The 23,578-nt window shown below is 38.0% G+C and overlaps 1 protein-coding gene across 3 annotated transcripts in view; it reads left to right on the forward strand.

Moving 5' to 3' along the window:
* The window catches only part of MTRR (5-methyltetrahydrofolate-homocysteine methyltransferase reductase), a 31,391-nt gene that overhangs the window by 3,669 nt on the left and 4,144 nt on the right, over nt 1–23,578 (forward strand). For all 3 annotated transcript variants that reach the window (XM_056330606.1, XM_056330605.1, XM_056330604.1), the window contains 11 exons: nt 292–476; nt 5,480–5,633; nt 7,634–7,751; nt 8,837–9,209; nt 12,237–12,359; nt 14,193–14,346; nt 16,704–16,792; nt 18,408–18,588; nt 20,380–20,422; nt 20,855–21,041; nt 23,336–23,454. In XM_056330606.1, coding sequence (XP_056186581.1) covers nt 333–476; nt 5,480–5,633; nt 7,634–7,751; nt 8,837–9,209; nt 12,237–12,359; nt 14,193–14,346; nt 16,704–16,792; nt 18,408–18,588; nt 20,380–20,422; nt 20,855–21,041; nt 23,336–23,454 — 1,685 coding nt within the window. In that variant the 5' untranslated portion in view covers nt 292–332. The remainder of the gene's footprint in view (nt 1–291; nt 477–5,479; nt 5,634–7,633; nt 7,752–8,836; nt 9,210–12,236; nt 12,360–14,192; nt 14,347–16,703; nt 16,793–18,407; nt 18,589–20,379; nt 20,423–20,854; nt 21,042–23,335; nt 23,455–23,578) is intronic.

Here is a 23,578-nt window from a genome sequence, read left to right on the forward strand (position 1 = left end):
TACTCTATTGTATTGTTTACTAATACGTTCTTGATAGTGAAGATGCTGTGATATTACTGCACCATAAAGTCACTACAGCCCATATGACCAATACCACATGTCCTTTGCCATGTGGCCTACAAGGCTTGGTTGTGAGAAATGACTTCTCTTTAGAATAGATGCCTGATTTCCAAGTTAAGTGCCAGTACTGCTCTCCTTTAAAGTATCTCTTTTTAATCTAATAAGCAAAGCAAAATCTTGCTGTTCTGCATGCAATAAATTTGCTTTTATTTCTTCTCTTTTCCCCTGCAGTGTCTTTAAAAAAAAAAAAAAAAAGTATTCTGTTTTGGGAAATGTGCTGTGATTTAAAAAGGAGGTTTTTACTCCTCTATGCAACACAAAAGGGGCAGGCAAAAGCCATAGCTGAGGAAATATGGCAGCAAGCAGGTGCCCATGGACTTGAAGCTGATATACACTGCATAAGTGAAATGGACAAGGTGAGATACTCCATGTTGTTTCAAAAAATAGGTATTTAAGAGCTGAATTTTTCTTCATGTGTTTGATGGGTGGCTGTTAATAATTGCGAAGGCTGAGCACATGCACCCACCTAAAATATACCATCTAGTTTTAAATTTTTGTTTGTTATGAATAAGTAATTTGGACCAACACTCACAGATGCTTAATAGCCTTCTGCCAAAGGTACATCTTTCTTGTGATTTTTCTTACTAGAACATTAAATGAATATATCTTTGATCTTTCTTCTAACAACAGTGCAGTGATTTCTTGAAATCTCTTTATGTATGTAGTAGTGAAACATAGAATCATAGAGTGGTTTGGGGTGAAAGAGGCCTTAAAGATCATCTAGTTCCAAGCCCCCTGCCATGGGCAGGGACACCTCCCACTAGACCAGGTTGCTCAAAGCCCCATCTAGCCTGGCCTGAACACTTCCAGGGATGGGGCATCCACAGTTTCTCTGGCCAACCTGTTCCAGTGCCTCATCACCCTCACAATAAAGAATTCCTTCCTTGTATCCAATCTAAATCTACCCTCTTTGAGTTTAAAAGCCATTCTCCATTGTCCTATCACTACATGCCCTTGTAAAAAGTTCCTCTCTAGCTTTCCTGTAGGCCCCCTTTAGGTATTGGAAGGCTGCAATAAGGTCTTCTTGGAGCTTTTTCTTCTCCATGCTGAACAACCCCAAGCCATTCAACCTGTCTCCATAAGGGATGTGCTCCAGCCCTCTGATCATCTTTGCAGTCCTCCTCTGGACTTGCTCCAACAGGTCCGTGTCCTTATGTTGGGGGCCCCAGAACCGAATGCAGTACTCCAGGTACAGTACTCCACGAGAGTGGAGGGGGAGAATCACCTCCCTTGACCTCCTGGTCATGCTTTTGATGAATTTTGAATGAATTCTATATTTGCTGGTCAGCTCTCCTGTTTCCTGTTGTTAGAAATAACACTTCCGCCCCCACCCCCCGCCCCCGTCTGCTGGGTTTTTTTTCTGTTGTGTTGAGGTCCTGTGTTCTATTAACTATGGGCTCCAGCATGACCCTGAGCTTTTGTGGGGTCTTCTCGAGTTACTTAGCATATGCACTCCAGTTCACAGGGGATACACTGAAGTTCTGTTCTAGAAAGAAATAAAAAGCTTGGCAAGGAAGTAAGGAAGTGGGGGTTTATTATTTGCTACTATCCAGGGTTAAGGGTCTGAAAACTGTTAGTGTCTGTAACTAAAAGCAATATGGACTGTAATTTCCTTCACAAAGTACTTTCAACTGTATGTCCTCAAAAATAAAATAATTAAAAAACCCAACCAAACAAAACTTGATAGCCTGGTATTTCATATGAGATGAGCAGAAAATAACCAAAAGAGTTTTTTTCATGTACTTGAAGATGTAAGAAGTTTATAAAAATAATTTAGTTTTCTTTTAGCAAGTTCCTTTGTTGATACTACATGTTGAGTAGCTGGACATCTGCTTTTAAATGAATGTTCACTGAGTATGTAGGAAAATGTTAACAAAGAGACTTTTATACAGCCAGCAAGGAATTTGAAGATTCTCTTTATATTCTTCCATTTAATTCCTTCTGCATTTGACAGGTTTGGAGATTAGTTTCAGGAAAGCAGTAGGCATGGTATTTCTAGCCCTGTTATTGGCCTGCCACTTCAATAAATCTGTTTTGTCAAATTTGGCAAGGCAACTCAAAGCTGAGAGTTGTTGATGAGGTTAGAAAGATGTACTGGATTGAGAATCTGAGAATTCGGCACTGAGGAATAAAGTAGTTTCTGCAGCTTTGTAGATTTCATCACTTAAGCTTTTCCTTACTCTTTGCTGTAACTTCTAGAAGCTTAAGTGTAGTTGGGGAGGGGAAGGCAGGATGGCATAATGTGATGGAGCAAGAGCTTGCTTGAATTTGGCAGGGCCTCTTCTGAACTCCTTTGGGCATTTTAGACCTGAGAGTTTATTCCACAACATGCACAGTTCAGAGAGAGGGGTGTGTATGCTTTAGGTGAAGGTGTAGGAGGTTTCCATTTTGTTTGTATTTGTCTGAAGGCCCGTCTTTATGCAGCAGTTCGGTATTTTTCAGACCTTGTCATCACTTAAAGGAATTGCTGTGAAGGCCTATGGGTGGAATCGGTGGCATCAGAGTCAATAGTCATAATGTGATCCTGTTGCCATACAAAAATTAACGGTCAAATGCTGCTCAAATCTCGGAAACGCTGGCTGTTTCCAGGTCATGACTCTCACCTACACTCTCATAGGTGAGAAAAGGTCATAAATCTTTGGTTGGCTACTGTGATTGCTTTTTATGCTTGATGGAAGACTGAAATGAAGTGGAAGTGAAGTAGGAGCAGTGAAATAGGAGGCTAAATGGAGATCATCTTGCATCACAGTGCAGGTAGTCAGCCTTGGATGAGTTACCTGAATAAGCACATTCACCGTGATATGTATTATTCTGAAAACAGCCTATCAGGCTGTCTGATCCCATCCTCTTCCTTCAGCAATCGTTCACAGCTTGAGCAGGTTGCTCACTGCTGTTGTATGGCACTGCTGTCCTTGGCTGAGGAGTACTTTTGAAAGAAAGAGAAAGAATGGGACAAAGGTTTAACACTAAGGATATAGGAAGAAGTGGAAGGTAGAGTAAAAAACTGTAATTGTGTAAGGTTCTTGTTGGTCTAGTGATATATCAGACCTCCCAGTTATCGACAAAAATTAGTGCAGGACTTCTGTCACCAAACGTTGACTTCCAAAAGGTCTTTAAGTTTGCAGAGGAGAATGTGCAGAAGAACAAGCAAGAATTTAGTGAACTAATCATACTTCTGTTCTAATACACCACTTTTTACTTTCTGAGCTTGTGTCTTTTTTTTTTCTCTTTTTCTTTTTAATGGAACACAAGTCACTGTAAACTTTTATTTGATATTGGTAGACTGTTGCTTTTTTTACTTGAATTTGCTTTTGTTTGTAAATGTAGTAGTCACCTGTGGTAATGCACTGCAGAAGCTGTTGTATTTGGACTTGCCAGATCAGCTGTGGAAGTTCTGAAAATATGAATTACTGCAACAGGACCCTTAAGGCCTTTTTTTGCACAGCTTACAGTTCAGTTTTGGAAGTCTCAAGAATTTGTGGGTACTTGGGGTTTTGCCTGAAGTTGTAAAAGACAAAACCTCTGTTTGGTATGTTCCTAGTCCACAACTCACTGAAGTCTGGCCAAGTACTGGGGAAACAACTTGCAAGCTTACTCTCTTGTACTTCTCCAGGCACCTGCTATTGGCCACTGTTCAGGACACTGTCTAGATGGGAATTTAAGTTGCTCCATGCAACTGCTTTTAGATTCCTCAGGAAAGTTTTAGAAAACATGACAACAGCAAAACCCCTTGATACTCTGTTTCTTTGTATTCCTAACCTTTGTGGATTGTAGGTATAAGGGGTAACTTTTTACATGGCTTGAGGAGTGCTAAGGTTTGAGTCATTTATTGGGTGAAGTGTTTAGAACATAACTCCTCACTCTGAAGTTTTGAATTGCAGCCCTGAAACTGCTTGAAATGCAACATAGTATCTCTTGCAAACTTTATATTTTCTCATAATCCTACTATTTTATTAAACCTGGAATGCTGCGAGAGTTTAAACTGAAACCTACAGGGAGCAGTAAAAGGAGCTTGGGTTTCTTATTATGGCAAAAAGGAAGTTAAGGAGTGACCTAATAGCAGCCTACTTGAGCCAAACTCTTCTTGGCAGCAGAAAACTGTACAATGGGAGGCAAAATCCACTGAGTGTAGCCTGATTAAACTCAGATTGGACGCTAGTGGAGAAGCTCTTCTGGGTGGAAGAGGCTGCCCAGAAAGGTGGAATCTCTACCCTTAAAAGTTTTCAAAATTCAGCCGGAGTAGTAGTTGACCTATGCAGTGTTGGCAGTTAGTCCCACTTGGAGCATGGGGTGATACTAGGTGACCTCCAGAGATCGCTCCCAAACAAGGTGTCAGTGATTCTGTGGAGCTGTGTTTCACATAAGTCACTATCTGTCCATGTGATTCAAAACCTGTAGCCTGTAGGGGTGCTGTGAAAGAGCGTTTTGTGCCAGTGACCTGACTGGCTGCATGCTAGCACAGTGCTGCAGCCCGCTACCAGTGGAAAGCTGGAATAATCAAAGAAACAGAATGCTTTTTACCTCAGAAGTAATAAATGTTTGCATGAGACCTGAATTTACGGAACTGGTGCATAGTCCCAAATATAGCCAGTTCTCATCAACCTGGTGTAATGGAGTAGCCCCCATAAAATCATGGGAAATATAGAAGATTGGTATTTGCAAAGGGGAGAGAAATGAACTGGGAACAGGAGCCAAAATAAATGAAACTGTAGAGCACTGTGAGACTTTGTTCAAGGCTACCTTAGTTCCTGCAAAGTACAGTGGGGGTTTTTTGTGACAAAGTCAGATGCAACATGGAAGTTATCCAACAGAACCAAATGATCCCTAATAGAACTTAGAAAAGATCCCTACAGTTTGTATAGCCACACCCCAGGTATCTGTGTGAAATGGTCAGGATTATGGCTAACAGTGTGATTGTGATCATATATATAAAAATACTTTTTCTACTTGACAAAGCAAATACTGTATGAGTTGTGTATTTAAGCTCTACGAGTGCAGTTGTGAAGTGTTCTTCATGTGTATACTAACCTGCCCAAAATGCTACCCTTCAGTGTTTGTGTATGGGATCAGGGGATAATTCAAGTTGAAAGGGACTTTGTGAGGGGAACTCAGTGGAGGTCAAAGCAGGTTCCTCAGGGCTTTACCCAATCTGGGTTTGAAAACTCCAAACACGATTATAACTTGCATCCCCAAACTGACTTGTAATTACTTGAAAGACTTTCTCTGGCTTAATACAGGTAAGATAAAATTAAACATTTTTCTGTGTACCTTTGGGAAAAGAAAGAGTGGAAGATAGTATCTAAGGCCACAAATAGATATCAAATGGTACCTTGAAACTTACTTGTTCTATTACTTGCAGTATAACCTGGAAACAGAAAAGGATCCTGTAGTTATTGTTATTTCCACCACTGGTACTGGAGATCCACCAGACACCGCCCGCAAGTTTGTAAAGAGAATTCAAGACACGACCTTGCCACCTGATTATTTTGCACATCTCCAGTATGGATTGCTAGGTGATGTAGTATTTTCTATGTAATTATAGTGCTTGTCTGTCAGTGAATAATACGTAATTTTTTCACTTGTGAATAGGTTGTTTGGGCTTTTTTAAGTGCCTGTAAAACACTTTATTTATAGTATGAACAGCTTTTTAATATAATGTCCTTTATGAGCAATAAAGGAAAATTGTCACAGAAATGATCTGAATGTAAGCAACCAACCCAATTTTTTTATAGTTTAATTTTCTTTGCTTAAACAACATATGATATAAGCTATCTATAATTGCTGAAGTTTTAATTTGTGTCAAGTCTCTGTGGACTAGATGAGCTTATTTGACTTTGTGGGTAACTGGGCACTTTTCTATACAGAGGGAAAGGCAGTATAAAATGTCCTTAAAAGATAAGGTATTAAGATCATCCCATCCCTTTAAATTCGCAATACTTTTTAAGATTTTGAATGTCGTGCTCCTCAATAGAAGGAAGGTAACTTCAGGTTAAAGGTTGATATGCAAATTCAGATTTGTCAAAATGCATCTGATATATCGTGACCTGATGGTAAGATCAGCTTGTTGAGTTTTCCGGTTGTGTTTAAACAAACTCCAGAAACTTCTATTTGAATCTAGGTTTTAACTTCAAAGATGTGAGGAGTGATGATGCTCCTAGGTTTCTCATGAGGAAAGTACCCACTAGCAGGAAATATCTAGTGGAGGTGTGATGTGGAAGTCTGAAATATATGCATCCTAATCATGTAACATTTTGAGAAGGTGTTATGCTGTTGCCTAGTTATACATTACAGTTTGTGAAACAGTTAGGTTTTCATAGCTGACTCAATGCTTATGTGCATATATGAAGATAAGCATTGCATTAATACTCATCAATACAGATATATTATCTAAGTTAGTGTTTTGTGATTCTGGTTTAAAATGTTATCAGTCTTAAAATACATTCATGGTATCCCTTTCAACTTGTCCAATGAAGTGTTCATTTTAAGTACTGTTCTTGACAGGGAGCAGAAGTCATTAAAGAAAAAAGAAAAAGAAAAGGAACAAAAGGGCTGTTATAAAGGAGAAAGCAATAGTCCATTGTTGGGGTGGGGCAGGGGATTAATAAGGATCTAGCAGTTTGAATTGCACACAAGAAAGGGTCAGGCTGTGAAAAATCATGATAGTTAGGATACTGAAACAGTGCTGAGGATTACATATGGAATTTGTGAAGACTGCCTACCAGTGGTCTTTGGGATTGGTAGATAATCATCTGTTAAGGATGAGGTGTGTGTGGTTGATCGTTTTTCGAGTGGACCAGTGGTTTAGTCGATCTCTTAATGTCTCAAATCCTCCATGAATGTACCTCCTGAGTCCACTGACTGTTTGACTGATATCAAAGAGCATCATCTTCTAACAGAACATCTTCACAACTGTTAAAGTGCAGAAAACCCAGTGCAATGAAAATGAGGTCTACAAAGAAATCAATGATTCTTGGGGAGGAGGATGTTGGACCAGATTCTCTTATGCACATTTTCCTACATTTCTTCTTCATGCTCTTTAAAGTCACTCCTTTTTTGATTATTTTTTCTCAAGGCTCCAATATTCTTAAATTACTTTTAATACTCTCTCCATTACATTGTTAAGATATATTAACAATTTTAACCTGAAGGTGAGATCATTTCTTTCAGTAATTCACATACAGTTTATCAGTTTCACTCTTATTAATTATTTTGGTTACTTACATTTTTCCTGTAGGAGCAGTTTTGTATTTTTTAAAAGCCTCAAACCAAAGCAACATTCTTCTGAAATATGAAATATTGAAAGCCAAGTGTTTTTAAAGAAATTCTGTGTCTTACATTTGTGAAGAAGGAACCACTTTTTCAGCTCTGCTTTGGGACAAACACAGGGTGTTTTTGAAGGTCAGATTCTTCTGTTTGCCTGCAAGAAAATCCTGTGTTGTCTTTGCAGATCTTGGTCTGTGTAGCCTGGGTGGCTGGCTGAATGACATAGTTCCCCTTTTCTTTAATTTACTAGGTCTGGGAGATTCAGAGTACATGTTCTTTTGTAATGGTGGAAAGACAGTAGATCGACGACTTCAGGAACTTGGTGCTCAGCACTTCTATGACACAGGATTAGCAGATGATTGCGTAGGGTAAGAGCTGCATGAATTTGGATTTTGTTTCTTCAAGGTGCAATAATTACATGTGAATTTGACTAAGCATTCTGAACTCTTTGAAATCAGGTGAACCTGAACACTCAGCACCTCATAGATATGAGTCTTGTCTGAACACAGTATGCCTTTTCAATCTCAGTTGCCAGTAAATAAAACTCCATTTTTAAAGTGTGAGTAACATCTGTAATGGCTGGAAAAATGGGGGGTATTTAGCAGTTTTAGAAATTAAGTAATTCAGAGTAAGTGGAGGCTTTTGAAAATGTAGTCTGTTTACTGGAGAAAATAAAAATAAATCCAGTTCCCAGTAGGTGTGGTACTGCGTAATGGGATCACTTTCTACATACACATCAGACTTTTATCCAATCTCACATCTTGCAGGTGAGCTGCTTTAGGCAAATCCTACAATGCTTTTTCATTTTTTTCTCTCCTCTATAAACATCCTTTTTTTTTTCTTTTTCCTTTTTTTTTTTATCCCTATAGAAAAATTATATAAGAAGGAATTTTTGATTGCTGTAGACAAATTATGTAAGAAAACAAGTCCCTTCCTGTTCTGTTGCTCTTTCTGGCCGGTAGGCTGCAGTCTTGGCTTGTTTATTTTGAACTTCAGATTGTATCAGCTTTGTGCATGGTGATGCAAGACATTTGAACACAAGCATTGCCTTAACCATAAAACTTGTGTTCTAAAATAATAAAATTGGACCGTTAGTGCAAGCTGTTGATGTTGCTGTTGCACAATGCAAAGTTGCATATTTTGCTATCATCCCTTCAACTTCCTGTCGTAAAGTTCAGCATAAGAAAATAAAAATAAGAAACTGGAGGAAGAGTAAGGCTGTTACACATTTTAGACTCCATAAATTTACATAGTGGTAATAACTAAATGAAAATACTTTTTAAACAAAAAAGTAATATTCTAACAGCTGCATATATATATATATATATATAAATAAATATGGGAAATGAACAGTGTTTTTAGCTTTTGTGATGTGTTCATTATTTGTAAATTAACAGTCTAGTAGATCACAATAATTCATCCATTCCTTTCTCTTTTGTGTGTCTCTTCCAAGTTTGGAATTAGTGGTTGATCCTTGGATTGATGGACTTTGGCTTGCCCTCAAGGAAGCATTTGTATTGCAGAAAGAAAAAGAAGGCATGAACGGTGTTGTCGATGCTGATTCTAGCTCTCACTCTGCAGCCCCACACATTGTGCATGAACTAAACTTAAGCTCAGAAGTACAGAACTTGAAGCTAGAAGATGAGGGAGTGAAGAGTTCTGATATTCTGTCACAGAAACTGATTGACATCAATCTTGTGGCTTCAGCTAGAGACAGTGAACCTTCACTTATTCATTCTGTCCCTCCTGTCTCTCAGTCTGCTCTGAATATTCCTGCATTGCCAGCAGAATATATAGAGGTACAGTTTCAGGACACCCATGGTGAGGTAAGGACTTCACTCTGAATGATGAAAGCTTCCAGCTCTGGTAGGAGCCAAGAGCATATGCTCCTACATATGGCTCAAAAGAGCAAAGTGGGTGCTTACATGAAGGAGATATGTCCATGAACGCAGGAGGCTTCTGAATTGTAAGTAAAAGATCCATTTATAATGTGAAAATGTAGTTACCACCATATAAGTTGAGTTATAGACACTTACGTGGAGGTATAATTTAGCTAAATAATAATCTGGCATTGCAGTGCCAGGAATGGAAGAATTAAAATCCTCTAGTGGCTTATGTTAGAACAGTGAAAGCATCTTCCTGTAGTAAGGAGTATAGGACAATTTCTGTTCAAATTTTTAGTACTTTCAGAATGCCTTAAGAGGGTGTAAAATTGCTCAGAAATCTTGATGCATATTTAATAACAGACAAACTGGTCATTGTAAAACTTTATAATAATTTTACTATTGGAAATGGAAGATGAACGGTAGATCAAAAGCAAGTGTGTTTTTTTCTATGAAGCCATGTTGAGCAAAGACCTGCTGTATAAAGAGAAGAATTAGCATGAGCTGGGAATTATCTGCAGTTGGCATATTTAGTGTTCAAAATGAACTGGCAGGTGTGACTCAAACTTTTCTGGTTGCCTGCCAAAGGGCAGACGTTTTGATTATCTGTGTGAGGGAGCAGTGAGGTCTGGCTGCTCTTTAAATAACAGGGAGCCAAGAGCTGAGCATGGTAACACAGCCAGTCCCGTCACCCAGTACTGAAGTAGTGAAAACCAGGAGATGTCAGCCAGGATCAGCCGAGAGTGCAGTGTCATCAGGCAAGTTTGTGGGAACGAGACAGGTCTGGAGCCAAGCTGGGAATTCCATCTGCAGATCCAGGTCTGGGCCAACAGGATCTGGAGCCAGTCATGGGCATGGTTATGGCCGAGCTGCCAGCCAGTGCTGCTGTGATGTCGCTCAGGCAGGGACTGAAGACCCAGGGCTGAGCTGAGCTGAGGCTCCTGGGCCTGTGAGCGGAAGTGGGGCTGGAATCCTCTGGTGGGGCTGGTCAGGACCATGAAGGCCAGTTAGTATTCTCAGGGCCCTGACACTTTCTACTGAGAGTGTCTATGGTAATGGTGGGAGAATCACTTAGTCTAGCTAATATAATTACATAGGAGTGTTTGAATGTAAAGACTGGATAATTTTGCTTTTATTTTAGACCTCGTATGTAGTTCGTTGTGGTCAGGTTGTTGAATTAAATAATCCAAATTACTGAAACAAAGATTTATGATTTAGAGGTACTCTTCAATTAAAGACTAATAGTTCGTTCAAAAGTGGTGCTACAGTAATTAAAAGAGCCTGTTTTCTTATTTTAAAGTCAACGTGTTTCAGAGATCAGCCTGAATATAATTGGTCATGTTCTAATATTGATGCCTTAACTTTTCTGTAAACAGAAAAAAAGTAAATTTTGCTTTTGAACAGCAGATTAAAAAAACCTGAATCTGCTAATCTGGAATTCAGTGACAGATTAAAGATTATAGTCCAGATTTCAGGTATAAAGCTGGGTGGTTGTCTTGAGCCTTGGAAAGAATCAAATGCAGGTTTTGGTTTTTTCCCTTTGGCACTATTTTTGACATAGTTGGCTAGACCTTGGCAACACGTAGGTCCCGTCTAGGGTCATGTTTGATTTTACAAGTATGACACAATTCATGTCCTTTTCCAGTATTTCACATTGCAAGAACCATGGGTGTTTTTTTCCAAGCACAGCTGAAGTCGGTTTGTTTTGAAGTGCATCAGCCTGAGGTTTGGGTACAGACTCCCTGCCGTTTAAAGAAGGCTGGGTGCACAGTCTCTCTAGTTATTTGATCTGTGTCCTGGGCTGTTGACTCTCAGGATTGAGTTAAGGTGCTGAGCAGAGTAGCACAGCAGTATGGCAGCAACAGTATGCATCTTAAGCCTTTGTGGCAAGTGTAAGATAATACAGTTTATCTTAAATCTTCATCTCATTATGCCTTGAACTTGACTTGGAGGGAATATGAATGTAGACACTTATCACTGTCCAGCTGATGTACAATAATTTGATATGGCCTAAGCTGTTAATTGCCATATCAAATATTTTAAGAGAATAATAAAATTTCCAACTGTTGGTACCAAGTGATTCTCCTGTCCTTTTTTTTTTTTTTTGTCTTTTCTTTTTTTTTTAATAGGGAATCTTCAGATTAACACATATTCTTTTACTAGTAGAATAATTCCTTTCCACTTGACAGAGTATTATTATGGACGTTTGGTGTGTCTCCCATGTCTTTTCATTTTTGTCTGTACTGATCTCAAATGAATCTTGCTGACAATAGGATTGGAGAAATGAGGGCTGTAGTCTGGTCTTCAAGTGACAGTCTTTGCCAGAGGTGGTCTGGAATTATTCTTGGTGCCCGTTTACAATTCTTGGGGCACATTTTCACCTGTGTAGAAATGTTGTGGCATAACATGATGCTGTTTTGTAGAGTGAGGTTTGCAGTTTAGCTCTGAATTTAACTGTAGGTTTTAAAATTCCTCTTATAAATTGTCTGCAATAATAGCCCCTTTTACACCTTTAAGTCTTAATCTGTAAATCTGCAATAATGTTTTTAAATAGCTCCTGTTCTTACTCCGTATGTTGTCTGTTCTGTACACCTAGTAATCCTTTAATTAGATGGGAGTTTTCTGGGTTTTAACATAAATACATTCTCTAATTGGCTGTTTTTAAGGCAGCTCTTGAAGAAGGAAACAGCTAGCTGCATTTGATGGGAGTTTAGGCCCATTAGACTATTCAAGCCAATTGACTTTTTATACTTGGATATATGCCTGTTACTGCTTGGATGTGATTTTAAAAAACGTAGAGCAAAACACTCTATGAATATAGAAGTTTTCTGGTTTTCCTCATTGTTTTGAATCATTTTCTAAGGTTGTTTAAAAAAACTTGTGTACCAACACTAATTCCTGTATGGCATAGTAAGCTGTTGTTCAGCTGACTGGCATTTTTAGTGTAAGCTTTCATGTCCTCTTTTTCAGAATCCGCATCTATCCTCACTGATTTCAGAGGGGACAGCCTTTGAAGTGCCAGTTACAAAAGCAGTTCAACTCACTAGAGAAGATGCAATAAAAACCACATTGCTCTTAGAACTTGATATTGCAGTAAGTTCGTGATGGCTTTCTCTTTAGTGGGTTAAAATAAAGGGTGAAAAGCATGTGTGTTATGTATGATAACTGGGAGGGTAATTATTTATTTGACTGTTTAAAAAGAAATAATAATTCTTAGAATGTTTTTGGGTGGAAGGGACCTTAAATAGTTCCAACCCCCCTGCCACTGGGGTGCCCTTTCTTTCGCTAGACCAGGTTGCTCAATGCCTCATCCAACCTGGCCTTGAACACTTCCAGGGATGGGGCATCCACAGCTTCTCTGGGGAACTTGTTCCAGTGCCTCACCACCCTCATAGAGAAGAATGTTCCCTATATTGCGAATGGATGTCACTTTAGACTGATCAATTTTTTAAATGAAAAGCTTGATTTGTTCACTGAAAGATATGACTCCAAGGAAGTCAAAACAGAATTAAAACTGTCAAATTAATTTCTCTGTTGTTCCATGGATATTGTATTAACAGAAATACCTTTTTGAAGGGAATTTGCAATGCAGAAGGGCAGGCAGGGAATGCTGAAAATGAGTAATCATTCAGTTTGTGAGTGCACAATGTAGGGAATATTCAGAAACTATAATAAATTGAAGCTATTGCTTGTGGTAGGTGGTCTACACAAGTAAATGTTTGACTCGTATGATCAAGTGGTAAGAACAGTTTAGCTTGAGCACTGGTCCTGCTTCTGGCATTCATTTGCTCTGACTTGTTAACTTACTACTCAAACTGTCAACCTCTGTTACCCTTGGTGTAAAAACTGGTTAGTTTATTCAGGGAAGATCACATTTTGTATACTGATTTGAAGGTGAAAGGCAGAGAATGCTCGATGTTACTTTACAAGATATCTTTAAAAGGAAAATATGTTGCTTTTGAGTAGGTTTCTAGAATATTGCCTTTGGGATATTGTGGTTTTGGCAGTAACTTTTATTGGACTCTATTAGCCTGATCTGTGTCAATATCCATGGGACATATTTATGACTGAGATTTAAAGATAGTCTATTAAGTTTTGAGCAGCTGAGTCTCTGAGGTGACATGTCTTTTTGCATACATCTATATGTATACATGTATCCTGTCATCGGCACCCACTGAAAATTAGAACATTTTTTGCCTTTTTTTCCTAATGTTCTCAACAGTCTGTGTATGCAGGTCACCTCACCTGATGCATAAGGGAAACATAATGCTGCAAGTATAATTACGTGTGTTCCTGTAACAGACAGAAGCTTGAGTAGGGTTTCAGCAATTGCACACAAGAACCTCAGCCAACTAAGTAGAATCTAGGTCTTAAGATCCGAGATACCTTTTAATTTTCACTGTGCTCTTCTCTTGCTAGTTTTCATTATTTTTTTTCCTTCAGAAGATAAAAGCGATTTCGGTCATTTCAGTCACAGTTCATCAAACAGTTTAACCAGCAAATTTTTAGTGGCAGGGTATCTCTATACAAAGTGGCATTAATTATAAGGACTTCCTTTCTCTGCTCTTTTCAAACCAGAAAACAAAGTACATCAGTAATTAATAATCCGGGCTGATTATATAATACATCCCCTTAATACATATGATTTTCCTTCTGTTTAGGCTGCTCATCAGTGCTTATTAAAGAGCGCCCAAATATGTAAACCAGATAAGGAAAGATCTTTCTAATTAATAAGGTTAAACCTGAAAAGAAGAGATGAGTATTTAGTTTCTAATGTGCTCTCAGCAGTGAAATGCTAGTATAGAGTAAAAGAACATATGACTTCATGTGACTGCAATAGCAGGAAGACTTTTGTCAGGAATGGTGATGCTGTTGGGCTTGGTTTGTGATATAATTTAATAGAAATGATCTCATATTTTAAAACAGGATACAGTCTTCGACTACCAACCTGGAGATGCATTCTGTGTAATATGTCCCAACAATGTTGATGAGGTGGAAGAACTTCTTCAGATCTTGGGACTTTCTGAAAAAGCAGAGTCCTTTATTTGTCTAAAGGTTAAGCAGGGCACTAAAAAGAAAGGTATGATGTGATGCACTAGTCATGAACAAATACTCCTTTCTGTGTTGGTAGTAGTTGGTATGCATAGTTTTGAACATTTTTATCTTTAGTATTGGGACACAGCTGTTGTTTCATGGAAGCATGTTGGAAGTCACAGAGATGTGTTAAAAAAGAGATAACACCTAGAATGCTGCTGGTGGTTTTTCTGTAGATGAGTTAGCTTCTGACTGGGAACTTGAGCCTGGCATTAGCATTCATCCATCTCATTCTTTCTCTGTGCTCCTTCATGTTTATGGAGATGAGCCTTTACTCACATAACCTAACAATCCCCCACTTGGAAGTAAAATCTCTCCTTGCGCAGCACTTCGCATCAATCTGTTTTACAACCTAAGAGGACCACACTCCTGAAGCAGAAGACTTAAGGCTGCTGCAAGATGCCTTTTAAGGGGCTTGTAGGTCTATGTGGATCTGTTCTGTCTTATGATCCCGTGCCTCAGAAAAGGGTAGCTGCAAGGTATGCCCGTGTACTGCCAGCTGGACCTGTGAGAATTAGTCTTCTCTTGCCTTGCAATTGTTGTCTTCATGGGGCTGCTAAGCTGTACCTTTAGTTCTGCAGGGTGGGTAGGGCTCTTTGTTGTTCCAGTCTATGGGTAAATTAGTTCCTATATCCAGATTCCCTGCATCAAGGGCAAAACAAGTTGTCCCTTAAGTATGAAATGTAAATGGACCCCTGTTCTTGGAATTAGGGAGTAACTCACCTGTTAATGAGGTGAGTTTACCTGACAGGCCATGCTGTAACATACTATATGGGATGTCCAGGCCCAGCTGATACCCATCCTAGACTCCCTCTCAAGTCACAAACCTCTGCTGGGAGGGGTCACCGTTTAGATTTGGTGCAGAGCCAATATCAGTTACAGCTTGGACCCTGCACTAGGGATGAGCCCTGCATCTGCAGGGCTGGCCTGGCTTGTTATCCAGCCCCACTGCACTGAACCCCCTCCCACTTCACCCCCCTGCTTGGGAAATCCCCATTGTTCTTGTTCCTCTGGGACAGACCCCTCCAAACACACCTGCTTCTTCTGCCCTGCCTGCCCCTGACCCCCACTGCCCCAGCACCAAAAAAAAAACTAAAACCAAAACCAAAAAACAAGTCCCAGAAAGGTCCCAGCTTTGTAACAATCAACCTTTGGATCAGGGCTTATCCAAAGCACCCTCAAGCTCCAGGCAGTATTATCCCATTCACCTTTGACGAGATCATTTGAGAGAACGAAACAGAAATTGTCTGCAGTCTTGTACAAGGTCTGTTGTTCAAATACTCTATTGCCATAGTTGGGTTTTTTTAACTGTATGTATGAGCGTCCTGGGAAGAGGATTAAGTACTTCTAACATGCTGTCAGCATGTTCAAGAAAAGGGAGTTTATGTGAAAGTGGATGCTTCTTTCCTGCATTGTATTTATGCAGATCCTCTTTATGTTTGAAAAATAAATTTTGTTCTTTGTAGCAAGGGTTCAGTCAAGTGATGCTGATATGAAGAGCTAATTTAGCAAGTTATATAGGTATATTCTTAGAGTGAAAATTCTGTAGTATTAAAGGGCTCTTGAACATGGAAAAAAGCATAGTAATCAATAGCTAGATGTTGAAGCCAAGAAGCATTGTCAAGAGAAATCACAACATGCAAGTTGGGTTTGTAAGGAAACCATTTGGGACCTGCAGAGCTTATTGATTACAAGTTTTGTCACATAAATGCTCTTATATTGCTTTTGGGGTTAACGTAGAATAACATGGCATGGTATGAGGCTTCTAAGCCTGGCTGCACCCTAGCTGATTCCATGAAGGGATAGGTGGGATGTCAGTGAACCTCCTTCCCAGAAATGGAACCTGTAGAATGTACAGGAGGGATTATTTGCTTGTACAGAAACCCCTTGGATCTGCTGGGCTCCAGCTTGGCACTGGCTGCATACACCTTTGGTTAGGTTGTTAGAAAACTTCAGCATGTTTTGATTTTCAGGGGTGGTTATTGATGGAGGGGAAAAAATACGGGTGGTCCTTTTCCTGGTAACTATTCCTCTGAGTTTCTTCAAGGTGGAAAGTGGCAACAAAGCTTCAAGTGGTTTAGCAGTGAAATTTATTTGAACACTTGTGTATATAGCCCTCTTTTTGTTTGACTTTTCATTGGAAAATTGTCATTGGTACTTCATTGGCAAACAGTCTTGCTGTTTAGTTTATAATTTACACTAACCAGCTGGGGTTTAAACATTCAGAATTGAATATGCTTTAGCATCTTGTAATTCTCAAAGGAGCAAGCACTCTGTGATGCCATTTTTGGATGTTAATAGATGCATGTTTTGTTTTGTTGTTTTTTTCTCCCAATGAACTAGGAGCATCTTATCCACAACATATTCCTGAAAGAAGCACTTTGAAATTCATTCTAACCTGGTGTCTGGAAATAAGAGCAATTCCCAAAAAGGTGTTTATGTTTTTCTTCTTATAAAGAGAAATCCTTAGTAGTTCTATGCTCTATGGGTTCTTACAGATCTATCCTTGCTTCACGTGTAGTTACTGTGTTTCTTGGTGAGTAAGGATTTTCAATTTGTATGCTGCTGTTTGTAATTTATTTTAAGAAATTTCACTTCTGATACTTTATCTGGCAAACTATGAGATACCGAAATCTCTGTTCCTGTTCTGCAGTACCTTGATTCATAACTAATCTGGAAGTAAATAGAAAAGTATTAGATATTTGGATTCAGGTAACTGGAAGGCTCATGGCACCTGGCCTCATAGGCATTTTGGAGAAATCTTTCTTTCTAATCAAAGGGAGCCATATCTGTGTCAAGTTTTGTTACTGAAAATACTCATGTTGCTCTATGCAAACACAGCCATAATGTCTTCACAGCATTTCAGTAACTGGCAGAATTAGAAGAAAGATTTTTGCTTCTATAGTATTTGTTCTCACAATGTGTGAATATTATTTTCCTTTCATTCTGTGCCTGCAAAAAAACCTGGAAGCTTGCAACTGGAAATGCGTGTGTATTTCTGGTATTGTCAGAACACATTTTAAAGATAACTTTGTATGAGGGTTAAAGCTAAACAGTTGTGTTTGTTGAGTCTCACTTTTTACTCACTTTTAGTGTATTTTGTAGCAGAAGAGAAGAGAATCTTCCAGTTGTTTCAACTTTTTCAAAAATGCATTTAACAATTTGAAGATTTGTCTCAACGATAAGAGTAGGCAGAGAGTGCTGGCTGGGGAATATCACCCAGGCCAGTTTTTATAACCTATCTACTTTATTACCTGTTCAGTGTAGAACGTGCTTTATGTAACTCCATACTCAAAACTATTGTTTGGGTGCACTCAGATTACTTTCTGAGCATTCTTTTGTGTAGACTGTGCTGTCTGATTGCACTTGGTGTTTTGGATCACTTTTCCTTTATGCACTGTGTCTATTTCCACCTTGCTTTTGAAAAAGAAATTGTAACTAATTGCATCTAATTTTTACTGTATCTTTCAGTGCTCAATTTAAGTTTCCCTTAAGAAAAGCTTGCAGTTCCATTATGTAGGCATAAAGTATGGAATAAAAAACCACAGCAGCATTTACATAACTTATTAAATACCATACTTTATTTACAGTAATACCTCCTCTAAGACTTTTTATTATTCCTTTCATTGCTTCTGTAACTTAGCAAATGGTGGTTTGTCTTGAATTAATTTGTGTTATGTAGATGTTTACTTAACTAAAGTGCAAATACTAAATAAGAAAGCCTCTCATAAATCTGGGATTTTTCAGGGAATGGGTTGTACCTGTTTATTTGTTTCTCCCCTGCTCAGGCTAAGTAGGATTTTCTGACTTGCTAGCTTGTCCCAGGCATTAGGGGAACAGTCAGGAACAAAACAACAACAACAAAAAGGTAAAAAAAAAATATCATAGTAGGTGAAAGTGTGCATTGGGAAATAAATTGTATTATCCATTTAACCTGTGAAGTGACTGCTTCCTGTCCCCAGGCAACTCAAATTTTTCCCAATTTTGTGACCATTTTCCCAAATGGACAAGTTTTGTTACCCTTCACTCTTATTGTTTCCCCTGCAGGCATTTTTGCGAGCTCTTGTAGAGTATACCAGTGATGCAGGAGAAAAACGGAGGCTACAAGAGCTTTGCAGTAGACAAGGAGCCTCTGATTACACACGCTTTATTAGAGATTCTAATGTTTGCTTGCTGGATTTACTTCATGCTTTTCCAAGCTGCAAGCCTTCAATTAACCTGTTAATCGGTAAGCGACTGATTTGTATTAAATTAGATCTGGTTTCTGAAAATGCATCATACTAAATGTTCACTTTTCCATGAAAGGGTAATAACTGCTCGGTTAACTTCTTTAGAAATATTATGGCATCCATAGTGATCAAACTAAAATTGGGGAATAAAGCTCTTTTCTCCTGTTTGTAGTCTTTGACCCTCATTCTGCAAACACTTAGGTGCATATCTGTGCTTCAACTGACTCCAGATTGCTCCTGTACATAAAAAATAAGCATAAAGTGTTTGCAGGATTAGGATCTTTAAGAAACAGTTAATCAGCTGCTTACAATTAAAGGCATGTTTTTACAACTCCTGATTTCCCTGCCTACATGTTCTTTTCTTGCACTTTTACCTGTTATAACAGAAAGCTTTTCTCAGTATATTTGTATTTATGTCCAACACACTCACTGGGTTCCTTGTATAGAACACTGAAGGACTGAGATCCCACCTGTAACCACCTCAAATATATCTGAAAATACTGGCAGTTATTTTCCAGATTAAAAAGCAGATTTTCTTAATATGCTTATTTATATGAAACAAAAAAATTGCATTTTATGTTCTTGCAGTTGGTCCTCTCCGTGCCTACCTTATATCTTTCCTTCCTTAGTATACTGTCAGGAATCTTAAAAAAATTAATACAAGCTCTGCTTCACTTCATACAAATACATGAATTTTCACAGTGAAAGCAAATACACTTAGCTTTTCAAAGGTGGTATGAAATGTGCTCTAGCAACTGAACTGAATAAAAGAAAATTTGAAAGTTTTTGCAGAGTGTTCCCCTAGGGAAGTAATGTGCTGAGTGGGCTTAGTGTCTTCATTAAGTGATTTCACTGAACTAGCTTTTCTTAACTGACTTGCAGCTATCTTTTGTAGCAAAGCATCTTTAAAATATGTCAGGGTGTCCATGTACTGGTTGGAACAACTACAAAAGCATGATACATGTGGAAAACTAATTAAAAAGCAGTTAAATTGTATGTTACCCTGTTACTCCACTCCACTGTATGTTTTCTGGCATTTGTTATGCCCAATTTTTCTAGTATTGGTTGCATATTGTCACTATTCCCCACCATATTGTTCACTTAGCAATATGTCTCTCCTTTTAATATGCCCTTCTCCTCAGCCAAAATGTGCAGTCTGCATGCAGGTCATGCCTTTGAAAGCACCAGTGAATTTGACCTTTTCTGTATACATACATACATATGTAGATATTAATGTGTGTGATATATATAGTGGGTTTCTCATAGAAAAAAATACCCAGTAAACTCCTGTGTCTGTTGCTTTTTTAGCTGTGATTTCAAAAATTTGCATAGGTACTTATAGTGGTTTGAAATTGAACTGGCACATCTGCTTCTAGGACATTGTATACAGATTCAGTCAAGCAATTCCTATTCTGAGAGCTTTTGAGCTCTTAGATGAAAAGTGGGGAAAACTAAATTTCAAGCTTCACCTTGTCCACTAGCTACTGGCATCTCTTCTGGCACCTTACTGTTGTTTTTAACTTACAAAGAACCCCGTAAATTAACTTTTGTGGCTTCGTCTTGTAGAATCGCTAACAGATGTTCCATGAAGTCTAACAACCATTCAAAATAGGGTGTGAGTCTTAATAGATAATTGTTGGACCACCAACACTGAATGTTAGTGGAGTAAAATTACAGTTAAATTATAATATGCTGTAATCTGTTGTAGTGTAAATACTCATTGTATGATATTTTCATTGGAGTGAATCAAATATTAAGGGATGCCTTTTTTTTTTTAATTATTTTCTCAGAACATCTTCCTAAATTACAAGCCAGATCCTATTCTGCGTCAAGGTAATGAAATATTCAAATTATATCTCCTTGGTAATTTAGGAATGCTTTTTTCCTAAATATGTGTGTGTGTATGTTATAATCTAAAGAAGAAAGAGAGGAATGAGGGATAAAACCGGAGGAAAAAGCGATTTTGTCCCTGTTGCAAAAAAAACCCAGGGTTTGAGTATTTCAAACATTGTTTTAAGTGTCAGGCAAGACTTTGATAGAGTTCTAAAGAACAAGCTCACATGTATGAATCTGGTAGAAATTTGGATTCCCTTTTGTAGGCAGTGGCCTCTGAGTCCAGCCTTAAGATATCTTCTAACTATATATAAATATTTCACAGTTACCTGAACACTGAGTATGTTGGTTCAGTTGAGATGGTTTGGGCTGCAGGTGGACAGCTGTTTCTCAGGTTTTGGTTGTTTTTTTTATATACTTTTGTCTTTGCAGTTCAAACTTATATCAGCCAGGAAAACTGTGGTTTGTATTTAATGTTGTGGAGTTCCCTGCCTGTCCTGCTAGACCAGTCTCACGGAAAGGAGTATGTACAGGGTGGCTTGCTGAGTTAGTTGCACCTCTACTGCACTGCAATAAAAATACTCTGGATACAAAGGGAGGAAGCTCTTCAACTGAGAAGGTATGAATATTAGATCTAAACTTCTTAACTGTTAGATTTATGCAAGTTTGAAACAACTGCAGTTTCTTTGTTCACTGCTGTGATGTAATGCAGGTTTTTGGCAGTGTACACCTTCATTTTGCAGTTCTACCCTACTTTTAAGTTTACCCTTCCCTCTGTAGGCATATCTAGAACTTCAATGCTCAATTACTAGATTTAGATTTTACTTTATCGACAGATACCCGAGTTGTGAAACTTTCCATTGCTGAAAGGCCAGAGTTGTTTTCCACCCCACTGTAGTCCTAAGTGAGTCTTGGATGATGTTTTTGTGGACTAAACTATCACTGTGCAATTAAATGGTTATGACTGTTAGTGTTGTAGGAGAGAGGGACTTGGTCACTTCCAGGAAAGGGTGGCAAATAGTATGGGAAAAATCATAAAACTCACTTCTTGTCAGGTCTCACACAGTTTGCAAAGGCCAAATTATTGAATACAACATAGGGGACAGTTGTCTGTGGTATTTCTGATGGGCATCAAAGATGGTTTGGCATAGTGGGTATTATTAAGGAAGCTACTTGCTGGGATTTTTTGCCTCTCTTCATTTTGTGGTGGAGAATCTATGTAACTTAATCAGTTTCAAAGTTAATAGGTGGAAGATAATTATAAAAAATTTGGAATTCCACTATATGTAATTAATTTGACAAAAGAACTTTTGCCAGTGTAATCTATATTTGGTTAAGAAAAAAGGAAGCAAGCACAGATTTTGGTTACAAGAAAACTGCCAATAATTCAAGGTGTTGATTCTTCAAAGTGGAAAGGAAACCCATACAAGTTATTCTCATTTTTTAAAACTAACTCAAAAGACAAACTGATTAATATGTGCATCATATATCTTATTCCAGTACTCACATCTGCTCTTTATTTAAAAATTAATTGATTTGCAATATATTAAAGATCAAACATGAAAAATAGATGGAGTTGAAAAAGAACGATTATTGCAAAATGAGTCTGAATAAAGTTCAGAACTATTTACATCTGCTGTGCAAGCTAGAATTCAGCATAGATAAATGTGCAGCAATACATGCAGATTGCAGAAATAGATGGAATACCAATACAAAATAGATGAGTGTGATCTTATGCAAAAATACCTTAGATTAATTGTAGACACTTTACAATATAAATGTGTTCACCATATGCAGTGTTTTTTTAAGGAATCACCAATTTGGAATCATTAACAGAGAAAATGGCTTCCTGACTCAAATGTGTTTTGAAGTAGTAAGTATTACAGAAATACAAGTATTGCCATCCAACAGAAGGAATTACATTATTTTTTTTATCATGAAACCAGAGAAATAATCCTATTTAACACTGTACTATCTGTAGTGATTTAAATGATAAGAATTGAGAAGTGCTAAACCACTGAGTTTGACAGAACAAAGTTTAAAAAATTTGGTCCAGTGCCTTATTCCTTCCTTAAACTTGAAAGTAAATTAAAATCCATTCATTACTAACATGCAAAATAAATCAGGTATTTGCTTATGACTTGAATGGATAAAACTCTACTATGGCTGCTGCTGAGTTTTGACTAATATATTAAAGAATTAAAAATTGTCATCTCTTGTTTTCTATATGTTGTTAGCCATGCCTCAGAGAATAGTTGTGGAGCTGCTATGAAAATTATATTTAGACTTCCTTTCAAACACAGGTCTGAAGGTCAGAATTAGAGTTTATTGGTAGAATGATATGAACCATTTTCAAAGATCTTTGAGCAGTTGTCTGCCTGCCCTCACCCATATGCATTTTTGGAGATCATGTAAAACTTTCATGAAAATTAAGAAGGCAATCTCAGTATCCCTAGGCTTGTTTGCTATAAACAAATCTTTATCTCCACTGGAATATTTTTAGATGTCTACAATGTAAAAAAAAAAAGGTTGAGTTGCCTAAAATAGCAATAAACTAGCTTTACTTCTCTTTGACTACAAACACCAAACTTCCCATGAATTCTGTAGCAGTATTTGCCAAATTTATGGTGCAGTCAACTTTCATATTCAGAAATTCAGGTTTGTGTGATTTTTCCCTAGATTTCCTCCATATAGATTAATAGATTTGTAAATATGGTGTGGGGTTTTTTCAGAAACTCATGTGAAATTTTATTCTAAATATCTGTGACATTAAAAATAAACTCCAAACTTTGGGATTTGGAAAGGTGTGTGGACACATACACTATGTAAATATCCTGAAGGTTCTAAAAACGTCATGGTATTTTCACTGCTTAAGAATATTCCTCACCTGTATCCTATCTAATTTCATTTTAGATATCTATTTTTGCTCGTCCAAACAATACTTTCCACTTACCTGCAGACCCATCTGTCCCACTCATGATGATTGGTCCAGGAACAGGAATTTCACCATTTATTGGTTTCCTACAACACAGGTATGTAACAAGTTGTTACCTGGAAAGCAGACCTTTTATGTTCAAGAAGATGCAGCCTCAGGTTTTGAGTACAAATGCAGTTAATCTCTTTTTGTTTGTTTGTTTTCCTTCTTTTTACTTTTTG

Source organism: Falco biarmicus, chromosome 3 (genome assembly GCF_023638135.1).
Source record: "Falco biarmicus isolate bFalBia1 chromosome 3, bFalBia1.pri, whole genome shotgun sequence".
Lineage (NCBI taxonomy): Eukaryota > Metazoa > Chordata > Aves > Falconiformes > Falconidae > Falco > Falco biarmicus.